This window comes from Cebus imitator, unplaced genomic scaffold (genome assembly GCF_001604975.1).
Source record: "Cebus imitator isolate Cc_AM_T3 unplaced genomic scaffold, Cebus_imitator-1.0 Scaffold265, whole genome shotgun sequence".
Classification (NCBI taxonomy): domain Eukaryota; kingdom Metazoa; phylum Chordata; class Mammalia; order Primates; family Cebidae; genus Cebus; species Cebus imitator.
In genome coordinates, this window is record NW_016107580.1 from 938183 (window position 1) to 951115 (window position 12933).

The following is a 12933-nucleotide window of genomic DNA, read 5'->3' on the forward strand; positions in this document are numbered from 1 at the left end:
GTGGTGTGATCATAGTTCACTGCAACCTCAAACTCCCAAGCTCAAGCAATCCTCCCGTCTCAGCCTTCCAAGTAGCTGGGACTACAGGCATGCACCGTCATGCCTGGCTTTTCATTTTTTTTATTTTTTGTAGAAGCAGAGTCTGTGTTGCCCAGGCTGATCTTAAACTCCTGGGCTCAAGCAGTCCTCCTGCACTGGCCTCCCAAAGTACTGAGATTATGAGCATGAGCCTGCACAACCAGCCCAAGTGGATATTTTATTGCTCTCCTTTCCAACCTTGAAGATTTATAGTCAGGGACTTTTGTTCTACTCACCTTGTCCCTAATATTGTCAGAAGTCATCAGTGACCTCTTATATTCACCAGTTTCTCATGGGTTTTTTGTGTGTGTTTTTGTTTTTGTTTTCCAATCTTCATTTTACTAAACTTCCTCTAAAGCATGTAACACTATTGGTCATTACCTCTTAACATCTATGATACCATTTTCACCAGTTCTTTTTCCACATCTTGATTTTCCCTCACTCCCTTTACATAAATATATATCTTTCCCAGGTTTCTGCCTTAGCTCCTTTTTCTCATTATTCTCCTTATGTTTATTCCTTTATTTATTCACTTACTCATTTCTTCAATAAACATTTAGTCAAAATGATGAGTTAGTTAAAAGTATTTATTTTTAGCATAATATAGGAAGCTTGAACCTATCTTTTACTTTTTTGTTTTTAATTGGGCCACAGAATATGATCCATTTGAGAATGACTGCAAGGATTTACCAGGTCTCTCTCTGTTGCCCAGGCTGGAGTGCAATGGCGCCATCTCGATTCACTGCAACCTCTATCTCCCAGGTTCAAGCGATTCTACTGCCTCAGCCTCCTGAGTAGCTGGGACTACAGACACAGGCCACCGTGCCTGGCTAATTTTTTGTATTTTTTGTAAAGACAGGGCTTCACCAAGTTGCCCAGGCCAGTCTCAAACTCCTGAGCTCAGGTGATCACCTGCCTTGGCCTCCCAAAGTGCTGGGATTACAGACATGAACCACTGTGCCCAGCCTTATAATCCATTATTGTTTCAGTAGTCATTGCAATAGAACATGCAGTAAATTCCAAACTGTTTTTCAGAATTGACAGTACATGAAATTCAATTGAAAACTCTTTTAGTTGATCCTAGTACCAAAAGTACTCGTGCAAGAAAGTGTTTTCCTTTTTCCTCAGGTCAGTACTACACCCTCCCCATCCACAGCAGTATTTTGAAATAGGCAAAGATTATCTGTGGTATATTCTCACCTTCCCTTCTGACTCTTCCTCCTGTTTTCTAGAGTGCTTGTCTCTGGCACTAGTGTACCTAGGCAGCTCTAAGCCTTATGCTGCTCTCCTGGTCAGGTCTGTTCTCACCACTCTCACACTCCAAATTGGTACTGGAAGTTCAGATAATCCATATTTTCTACCCAAGAATAAAAGGAAAGCAATCAAGTACAAAAGGCAGTGTCTAAAGGAAAAAACACCACACTGATAGGTAGATAAATCTAGATTCCAGTTGTGGCTCTGTGGCTGACATCTATGCCTCTTTAAACTGGAAAGTGGAGGAATTACACTGGAATAATTGATGTCTAAGGTCCCAGCTCTATAAGTTTAAAATCAATTCATGCAAACATATAACATAACTGATGGATGAGGAGTTTTGATAGAGATAGCTACATTGTCTAAAGTTAGGGCTTTAATTATTATTCTTGGCCCTCTAAGGAGATCAGTTTTAGCTTTTGCAGTCATTGTGGACACTGTTCTGGATTCTGGCCACATTGGACCCCACTACCAGACAGAGGAAAGACTGGTTAATGTAACTATATGAAAGTATCTATCCACTTGGCACAGTGGCTCACACCTGTAATCCCAGCACTTTGGGAGGCTGAGGCAGGCGGATCACTTGAGGTCAAGAGTTCGAGACCAGCCGGGCCAACATTGTGAAACGCTGTCTCTACTAAAAATACAGAAATTGGCCGAGTATGGTGGCAGATGCCTGTCATACCAGCCACTTGGGAGGCTGAAGCATGAGAATTGTTTGAACCCAGGAGGTGGAGGTTGCAGTGTGCCAAGATCATGCCACTGCACTCCAGCCTGGGTGGCAGAGCAAGACTCCATCTCAAAAAAAAATTATCTGTCTAGCATAGTGTCCTTGCGGTTGATCTATGCTGTAGCATGTGTCAGAATTTCTTTTTAAGGCTGACTATTCCTTGCATCTATGTGTATGTGCTTGTATTCCATGTTTTGTTTATTCACTGATCTGTCGACAAGACACTTGGGTTGCTTTTACCTTTTGCCTGTTGTGAAAAATGCTTCTGTGAACATGAATATATAAAAACCTGTTTGAGTTCTTGCTTTCCATTCTTTTGGATATATGCCCGGAAAAAGAATAGTAATATACAGTAATTCTATATTTCTTTCTTTTTTTGCATGTGGGGAATTGCTATACTGTTTTCCACAGTCACTGTGCCATTTTACATTCCCACTGAGATTTCTTGACCTTCCTATTCATCAGCATTTCACTCAGTGGGTTTTAGAATCAGAATCAGTGATATATCTTATCTGATTTTTTTTGCCCTTTTTTATTTATTTTTTAGCTGGAGTCTCGCTCTGTTGCCCAGGCCGGAGTGTGGTGGCCTGATCTCAGCTCACTGCAACCTCTGCCTCCCGGGTTCAAAAAATTTTCCTGCCTGATCCTCCCAAGTAGCTGGGAGTACAGGTGCCCACCACCATGCCCGACTAATTTTTGTATTTTTAGTAGAAACAGGGTTTCACTATGTTGGCCAGGCTGGTCTCAAACTCCTGACCTCAGACAATCTGCCTGCCTCAGCCTCCCAAAGTGCTGGGATTACAGGCATGAGCCACCATGCCTGGCCTGCAAGATACCCTTTTTATATAACAATAAGAAAGAAAAAATACCTCCAGTCAATTATAAGGTGATCCCAATCTCAGAAATGTTAAAATATGCAAAAAATGTATCTTAGACTCAGTGGAATACAGTTGGTAAACAAACTAAAACCCCCTTCAAAAAATATTTTGTGTAAGTTATACAACTTAACACAATCTTTGTAGAGCAGGAAAGTAAAGGTAGCTACTCAGCAATAGTGTTTGAAAATACCTGTCTCAAATGTACTTTTACATTATTTATGTATGTATGTATGTATGTATGTATGTATGTATTTATTTATTTAATTTATTTTTGAGATTGAGTTCATTCTTGTTGCCCAGCCTGGAGTGCAATGGTGCGATCTCGGCTCACTGCAACCTCCCCCTCCCAGGTTCAAGCAATTCAAGCCTCCCGAGTAGCTGGGACTACAGGCGCACGCCACCATGCCCAGCTAATTTTTGTGTTTTTAGTAGAGATGGAGTTTCACCATGTTGACCAGGATGGCCTCAATCTCCTGACCTCATGACCCGCCCGCCTCGGCCTCCCAAAGTTCTAGGATTACAGGCATGAGCCACCGCACCCAGCCCTTTTACCTTATTTATAAAAGAAAGGGCTTCATGGACAGTTTTTTCCCCTAAAACTTACCTAGCTGTGCCTTACCTAGCTGGGCAATCTAGAATAAAAGTATAAACCCCTCCCATTGAATCCTCTGCAAAATAAAAATAAAAAGGTAAAACCTCATATGACAGTAAATAATGTATCCCAGATGTTGGTTCCCATATATTTGTGATTTCTGGTAAATATCCTAATGCTCATTTGTCTTTGTTTTGCTTAAAGGATTGTTCAAGCTTAGAAGAATATAACATTGCCGCAGCATTACTTCCTTTGACCAGTGCATTCTATAGGGTAAGTTTCATTAGTCCATATATAAGCTTGTTATGATTTACATAAATGTATTCAGTTTGATTTATTATGGAACTACATGAATCCTATCCTCTTAGTAGTATGCCTAAGATATATCTGTGGTTATATTTGTTATAACATTTACTGCATGCTATGTGTAGGAAATTTAATATAGAACACTAAATCATCTCCTAAAATAACACCCACACCTATTACATGCCTGCCTTAATTTTCTTAATAGCACTTTATAATAACTGAATTTATGTTATGTATTGGTTTGTTTACATGTTTTTTCTCCATCACAGAAAGTAGATTCCGTGAGGCTGGGATATTGTCTGTCCTCTTTTCTGCTATATCCCAGTGCCACTCAGTAAATATTTATTGAATGAATGAGTGACATCATTGAAGCCAGAAATTAGAATTTAGCTTCACTGATAATTTCTGTTAACCTTCTGAGAATTTTCTGGAATGTTCAAAGTTATTTTTTAAAATTCTGTCACTTATTACAGTTCTCTTATCTATGCTTTTTATAAATAGATTCGTTCTTATGGCAGACAAAATCAGCAAATCTCTTTTCCCGTGAAGGACTTGTAAAGAATTAGATAACCGGGCCGGGCGCGGTGGCTCACAGCTGTAATCCCAGCACTTTGGGAGGCCGAGGCGGGTGGATCACGAGGTCAAGAGATCGAGACCATCCTGGTCAACATGGTGAAACCCTGTCTGTACTAAAAATACAAAAAATTAGTTGGGCATGGTGGCACGTGCCTGTAATCCCAGCTACTCATGAAGCTGAGGCAGGAGAATTGCCTGAACCCAGGAGGCGGAGGTTGTGGTGAGCCAAGATCGCGCCATTGCACTCCAGCCNTTTTTTTTTGAGACAGAGTCTTACTCTTGTTGCCCAGACGAGTGCAGTGACGCGATCTCGGCTCACTGCAACCTCTACTTCCTGGTTCAAGTGATACTCCTGCCGCAGCCTCCCGAGTAGGTGGGATTACAGGTGTCCGCCACTACGCTCAGCTAATTTTTGTATTTTTAGTATACATGGGGTTTCACCATGTTGGCCAGGCTGGTCTCAAACTCCCAACCTCAGGTGATTCACCTGCCTCAGCCTCCCAAAGTGCTGGGATTACAGGCGTGAGCCACCATACATGGCCCGCTCTGTGCAGTTTTAACCACTATATATTAATCACAGGACAGGTTATGTATCCCTTACCCAAAATGTTTGGGAGCAGATATGTTTCATATTTTGGATTTCTTTGGATTTTGGAATATTTGCATATGTGTGTGTGTGTGTGTGTGTGTGTGTGTGTGTGTGTGTGGAGATATTTTGGGGTTTGGACCAGAGTCTAAACATGAAATCCATTTATTTCATAAGACGCTTTTTTTTTTTTTTTTTTTAAAAAGATAGTCTCACTCTGTTGCCCAGGTTGGAGTGCAGTGATACATGGGCTCACTGCAACCTTCACCTCCTGAGTTCAAGTGATTCTCTTGCCTCAGCCCAAGTAGGCAGGATTACAGGCTTGTGCCACCACGCCTGGCGGCTAGTTTTTGTATTTTTTTACAGATGGGGGTTTCACCATGTTGGCCAGGCTGATCTTGAACTCCTGACCTCAAGTGATTAACCTGCACTAGCCTCCCAAAGTGCTGGAATTACAGGTGCAAACTACCGTGCCTGGCCTGTTTCATAGAAATCTTATACACATAGCCTGACAGTAACTTTATATAGTATTTTACACAATTTTGTGCATGAAACAAAGTTCTGAATGCATTTTGACTGACCTGTCACATGGGCTAGGTATGGAATTTTGCATTTGTGGCACCATGTTGGTGCTCACAAAGTTTTAAAATTTGGAGCATTTCAGATGAGTTTTTGGATTAGGTTTGCTCACCCTATAGTAGAATATGGGGAGATGTAAATTAGAAGAGTGAGAAAAAGATGTATGGATTTTTTTTCCTTACGGTCAAATGGAAATAAGGCTATTTTACAATATTTGTACATTTCCTAAATTATCACCCATTATAACAATAAAAGCAATTTAGGATTTTATTCTAGAAAACAGTGAGTTATGTTAGGCATTGCTTGTTTATCCTTATTAACAATTGTGCATTTATATTACCTTTCAGGACCTTGAAGAATTGGATCCAGATTTCATCATGGCTAAACAGGTTGAACAACTGGAGAAAGAAAAGAAAGAACTCCAAGAACGCCTAAAGAATCAAGAAAAGAAGGTAAATGAAAGGATTGGTAGACCTTTAACATACCAAGTTAAAAGAGATTTGTAAAAACTACATTTGTTTTCATGTCATTTAGATTGACTATTTTGAAAGAGCCAAACGTTTGGAAGAAATTCCTTTAATAAAGAGTGCTTACGAGGAACAGAGAATTAAAGACATGGATCTGTGGGAACAACAAGAAGAAGAAAGAGTAAGTTTTTAATTTAATTGTAATATTTTTAGATCATAATTAAATCCTCTGCCAGTAATGGAACCAAGGATTCAGAATTGCTTTCAGAATCTACCCGAAATGGTGCTCTAATGGCTGCCTATTAACAGATTGGTAGAAGGATGGAAAATTTCACGATTGAGGTTACAAATGAGACTTGTAAAACAAAGGACAACTGAAAAGCTCATTTTACAAAAAACTGGTTTATGTACACTTTATTTATTTATTTAGAGATGGAGTCTCGTTCTGTCACCAGGCTTGAGTGCAGTGGCGCTATCTTGGCTCACTGTAGCCTCTGCCTTCTGGGTTCAAGCAATTTTCCTGCCTCAGCCTCCCAGGTAACTGGAACTACAGGCGCCCGCCACCATGTCCAGCTAATTTTTGTATTTTTAGTAGAGACAGGGTTTACCATATTGGCCAGGCTGATCTGGAACTCCTGACTTTGTGCTCCACCAGTCTCAGCTTCCTAAAGTGCTGGGATTACAGGCGTTGAGCCACCGTGCCCCGCCCACAATCTAATTTTAAACATACATCAAAAAGAAGTTTTAAACCCATTAGCAGTAGTCATCTGTATTCTTCCTCACCACCCCTGCCTTAGGCAACCACCAAGCTACTACTGTCTGTAGATTTGCTGATTCTGGACATTTCATATAAATGGAATCGTGTACTGTGTGGCCTTTTGTAACTCAATAGGTCATTCTGTAATTTTGTTAGTTTATAGTGTATATTACATTTACCTGATGATACAAAAACAGGGTTTACAAATGCTTATGGCACCAAATATGTAATAAAAGTGAGTGAACAGATCTGGTTTAAAAAACTAACCATAAGTGGGAGACAAACATTGGTGTAGAGTGTGATAGGAGAATGCAGCCTTTTCTTGGTTTCATCTGGTTCTGGTTGTTGTCACCTGGAGATTAATGGGCCTAGGATTGCCAGCTCTTCCCATTGTTTCAGGAAAAGTTGGAATTTTGTAATAATTCTCTTAACATGTAAATATTAAATATTAGAAAAGTGCTGCACACCAAATTGGATTGATTTTGAGCTTTCTGTTTTTTCATGTAGGGCAGAAAGGAAATAGCCTTATATTATTAATCCAGGTGTTTTTAAGGATGAAAATGCCTTTAAAAATTAAACCATGGCATTTGTTATTACTGTGCCACATTATTTTATTTTACTATATATAGGCACACCTCGTTTTTTTTTTTTTTTTTTTTTTTTTTTTTTTTTTAGTAGAGATGGAGTTTCACTGTGTTAGCCAGGATGGTCTCGATCTCCTGACCTCGTGATCCACCCGCCTTGGCCTTCCAAAGTGCTGGGATCACAGGAATTTCACCATGTTGGCCAGGTTGGTCTTGATCTCCTGACCTTGTGATCTGCTTGTCTTGGCCTTCCAAAGTGCTGGGATTATAGGCATGAGCCACCATGCCCAGACATTTTTTGTATTTTTTTGTAGAGACAGAGTTTTCCATGTCATCCAGGCTGGTCTTAAATTCCTAGACTCATGCTATCTGTCCACCTTGGCCTCCCAAAGTGCTGGGATTACAGAACTGTGCTACCACGCCTGACCAGAAATTTTAATATAAGGAGTTATTAAGTAGTAACAGGGTATTAACTACTAAAAGGCAGAGGGAATTCTAAAGAATATGGGAATACAATATAGGGAGCAGCTACTACCTCTAGGGCTCAGGTATAGTACCTAATGAAGTAGCAAACTTGGAACAGAGCCCCTCCCCAGATCTAGGCTGATTCAGATCATGTGGGAGAGGTGTTATTATGGCCACTGGATTGCATAGAATTTCACCAGACCAGGACTAGCACGCAGCAAACTGCCTGCTGGAGTGCTGGCAAGACTTGCTAGGAAGCCATCCACTAGAATGGCCTTGAAACTTCTAGGGTGCCAGTGAAACTTGATGGGAAGCTACCAGCTGGGGTACCACTGAAACTTTATAGATAGTGAGCACTGCCACTGTGTTCCCAGACACCATCAGCAGGTACCTACCACAGGAAGCAAGATGGAGAAAGTACACCAGAACCAGGAAGAGAATCCACTTCCTACTTCAGTGTTCCTTCAGCACCTTTACTGGCAAACCTTAATATTCTGCAAAGGGGACAGTTCCAGTATCACAAAGCAAGATAAAGAAAGATAGATTTGGAAAAAGTACTGCATTGATAACAGAGTGATTAGATAAGGTAGATCACACTGATTCTTAGATATTTTTAAATCTGTATCTTTTGGAAAATTATTTCTAGTGCATATTGGATTTGTTAATTCAGGCAGTAGATGTAAATTGCATTATCCTTGCACAAATCGCAGATTAGCCATCTTCATACTGTTCAGCCAGTATAAACTCCTGGGTCTTGCCAGCATTGCTTCAGAGAATGGACTCAGCTGCTTGTCTTGATTAAATTTACTTTTAAAATATTTTAAACAGCATATATTAATTTTTTTTCAGTGGAACAAAAGTTTATTGAGTATCTCAATATAAAAAGCTGCTATAACAGGCAACATCATGGGCAGCAACATTAATAAAACATTGACATGGTCCTTAGGAATTTATATTAATAGTCTTTGTAATACTGCAGATAATTTTTAAAAATCAAACTGGTCCACAATGCCACCAACCAGATGGACATTATCTTAAGTAAAAGAGATATGTGTATATATGTATAAAATCCAGATAGTACAGAAAGGAACAAAATGCAAAGTAAAAGTTCCCTTTCCCACCTTCACCCCATTTCTTCTGAACCATTCGTTTCCTTCCTGGGGAAAAGGGGTGGGAGTGAGGGTGAGGGGCCAAGGAAGGGTCATGCATTATTGCCAGAATATTCAGATAAAAATTATCTTTTTAGTGGGGCAGATCACTTGAGGTCAGGAGATCGAGACCAGCCTGGTCAACGTGGTGAAACACCCCATCTCTACTAAAAATACAAAAATTAGCCAGGCATGGTGGAGTGTGCCTGTAGGCCCAACTACTTAGGAGGCTGAGACAGGAGAATTGCTTGAACCCAGGAGGCAGAGTTTGCAGTGAGCCAAGATTACCACTGCACTCCAGCCTGGGTGACCAAATGAGACTCTGTCTCAAAAATAAAAATAATTTTTAAAAAAATTATCTTTTCTTAACAAAAAGCATCAAACCATTTACACTGTTACACACCTTGATTTTTTCCCTTAGTAGTACATCTTGATGATCCTCTCATAATAGCATATATATCTAATATTTTTAATTATTTCATTTATAATTCTAATGAAAAGATGGTGTATATGTACCTTCTGTTATTATATAAGCAGGATATTTTGTTAGCCCAGATGAAAGGTTATGTTTATCTTTTAGAATTTTACTTAGTGTTAAAGTGATCAAGATTTCCCACTTGTAACATCGCCTATCTTCTAACCTTCAGGATTTGTCATCCAACAGCCACCACAAATTATTTTTTCCCCTAGATTGTAAGCCTACAGTTCCTTCTTACTTCTTTCCACTTTTACTAAATTACATGTAGTTCATTAACTCTTATGGAAGCCTTCTTTGAAGGTGGTACCTTAACAGCAGGGTTTAAATTCTTAGGATTACTTTTACTGTAAAAATAATGTAACCTTTTATACTTATGTTTATTGTTTATATGGTACTTTCATTTTCTCTTTCAGTTTATTACATATGCCAAGCCCTGTGTTTACATCTGTTGCAGAGTAATCACAGTTTAGTAACACATAATCCTTACCCTCAAGACACTTACTGTCTAATGGCCTTTCATATCCATTGATCAGCTGTTGACAGTAGAGGAATCATTTCAAAGTTAATGAATAATAACATTGCGTTCTTCATTGTTTTACTTATGCTCTTTTTATTTAAAGATTATGTTTGTTAAATTAAGAGCCAGAGTTTATGCTGAGAATATGTAAAGCAGGGGTTCCTGTCTAAAGGTTACTTTTTTAGAAGGATAATAGCAAGAAAGTAAAACCCAATGGAGCAGAAATAGAACCACAATGGGATACTTTTGTATTATTTTTTCCCAACAGTAGCAGTGAGTAACAATTCAAGTCATGGCCCCTTCACGACAAGGCACTGTTTAACTTTTTTTTGAGTTAGGATTTCACTCTTTTCGCCCAGGCAGGAGTGCAGTGGTATAATATTGGCTCACTGCAGCCTCTGCCTCCCAGGTTCAAGCTGTTGTCCTGCCTCAGCCTACTGAGTAACTGGGATTACAGGCGCCCACCACCATGCCTGGCTAATTTTTATATTTTTAGTAGAGATGGGGTTTCACCATGTTGACCAGGCTGGTCTCGAACTCCTGAACTCAGGTGAGCCACCCCTCTTCACCTCTCAAAGTGCTGGGATTACAGGTGTGAGCCACCATGCCTGACTGCCACCATTTAATTTAATGCCTTATCTCCAGTGACCCATGCACCTCAAGGTCACCCTGTTGTTACAGTTCTTAATAACCAAGGTATTCTGGGGGATTTTCTGGAATCAGTCAAAATATGGCATATCCCTCCCATTACTTCTTTGAGGCATATCTGTTGGTTATTGATACTCAAAATGACTCCCAGGAGAGCTAACGCTTTGTCCTTTGGTACCCATTATAGCCTATGTTTACCCTGGGAGGAAAAATAAATACTCTATTCACCTTTAAATGCCATCACCCTAAAGTGAAGCCTTTCCAGATTCTAAAGACCTCCCACATGTACATGGCATTTCAGGAAGTTTTATTGATTGAGTTAGGTCTCACTTCAGAATAAGAGCATTATTTAGAGACCCATTCTCAGTATAAACGTGCTTTTTCTTCACAGTTCTTTATTCAACATGTAAAAGTTTATTTTCTAGTATCTAGCCATTCAAAATACTGTATTTATTTGTTTGAAGAAACGTATTGAAGTATAGTTTATGTATCATAAAATTCACCCATTTTAAGTGTGTATTTTAGTAGTTTTAGTGTTTTACAGAGTGGTAGAACCATCACCACAGTCTAATTATAGAACATTTCTCAAAAACAAAAATAAGTAAGTAAATACATAAACAGGCTGGAGTGATGGCTTATGCCTGTAATCCAGGCACTTTGGGAGGCCGAGGTGGTAGATCACCTGAGGTCAGGAGTTTGAGTCCAGCCTGGCCAACATGATGAAACCCCTATCTCTACTAAAAATACAAAAATTAGCTGGGCTTGGTGTCATGCTCCTGGAGCCCCAGCTACTTGGGAGGCCAAGGTAGGAGAATCGTTTGAACTTGGGAGGTAGAGGTTGCGTTGAGCCCAGATGGCACCATTGCACTCCAGCCTGGGCAACAGAGTGATACTCTGTCTCAAAAATAAAAATAGAAATAAATAAATAGATAGAATATTTTTGTCACCCCAAAAAGAAACCTTATGCCCATTCATAGTCATTCCCCATCACCAGGCAACCACTAATCTGCTTACAGTCTCTATAAATTTGTCTTTTCCAGACATTTCATTTAAAGGGAATCATATCATATATGTTCTTTCGTGTGTTGCTTCTCTCACTGAGCATAATGGTTTTGAGGTTCACCCATGTTGTTAGAAGATTTAAGACTGCTAATTATTAAGAATTTTCCACACCTGGAGTGCTTAGGTAACCTGTATTATTTCAAAATGTGTCTAATTCAGTATTTAGTGTATAATTAAACTAATTCTCTTATTAATATATTAGAAAAAAATGTGAGATGTACAACATGACTTCTCAGTCTGAAGAAATATAAATTTACATTTGTACCTGATTTTATAGTTATTTAGTTTCTTTATTGCCGAATTTTAACTTTGGCTTATACATTCTACATAAAGACCCACTAGTTTATCTGGTTGTGAATAAAAATCTTGGACCTAGTTATTATTTCCATTTCAAAATATAAAAACCCATGGCAAGTAAATTCAGGATAGGGTAACAGGAAAGTACCTGAAAAAAGTAATCTGTATCATTTGTATAAATCTAACTTACCTCATCAGAGAAGCCGTTAGAAAAGTCACATGTGTCACTTGTGTAAATCTAACTGACTTAATCAGTTAGTGACGTTAAAGCATAGAGAGTTACAGCATTTCCTGAGCTAGCTCCTAAGTGGTGACCTTCCTGCCACCCTCAGACTCTAGCACTAGTTCTTTCCCCAGCCGATACCCCCTAACATGAATAAAGTAAAATCTGCGTTTTTCATGTCAAAGTCTGGTATTTCTTGTGTAAGTCCATTTGCCTAACAGAACACTATAAAGAACGGAGTCCAGAGGAAGGTGATAGGAATAATAAAGAGAGCTAATATTTATTCGACTTTTACCATATATAGTACAAGATGCTACATTTGACTTGCAGTACCTAATCTAACCCTATGGAATTTTATTCCATTTTAAGGTGAAGGAAATATGACTTGGAAAGAATCTGTACTACCTAGCTAGTAAATGTCAGGATAGGACTCACTCAATTGTGTCTGATTTCAAAGCTCACGTTCTTTAACTATAATAGAGTTCTTCAAAGGAGTCCCAATTTATGAAGCATACCTCTAGGAACTTTTTAAAATCTTTTTGCTTAGAGATATTGAATTGGCATTACTCCTAATCTCTAATTTCTTCAGCCATTTTTACACATACATCCAGGAAAGATACTTTATTAAGTTTTGGCTTGGAAGGGCAAAGTCAGGATGTTATGGTTTAACTAATTATTATATAGGATTATTTATAAGTTTCAAATATT

The 12933-nt window shown here is 39.0% G+C and overlaps 1 protein-coding gene and 1 long non-coding RNA gene across 2 annotated transcripts in view; one reads left to right on the forward strand and one right to left on the reverse strand.

Moving 5' to 3' along the window:
* Nucleotides 1–1678, reverse strand: part of LOC119467187 — a 15540-nt gene extending 13862 nt beyond the window's left edge. Inside the window, exon 1 of the long non-coding RNA XR_005195716.1 lies at nt 1279–1678. This is a non-coding gene — a long non-coding RNA (uncharacterized LOC119467187). The remainder of the gene's footprint in view (nt 1–1278) is intronic.
* SBF2 (SET binding factor 2) overlaps nt 1–12933 on the forward strand; it is a 489013-nt gene that overhangs the window by 354246 nt on the left and 121834 nt on the right. Inside the window, exon 17 of the mRNA XM_037728439.1 lies at nt 3737–3805. Coding sequence (XP_037584367.1) covers nt 3737–3805 — 69 coding nt within the window. The remainder of the gene's footprint in view (nt 1–3736; nt 3806–12933) is intronic.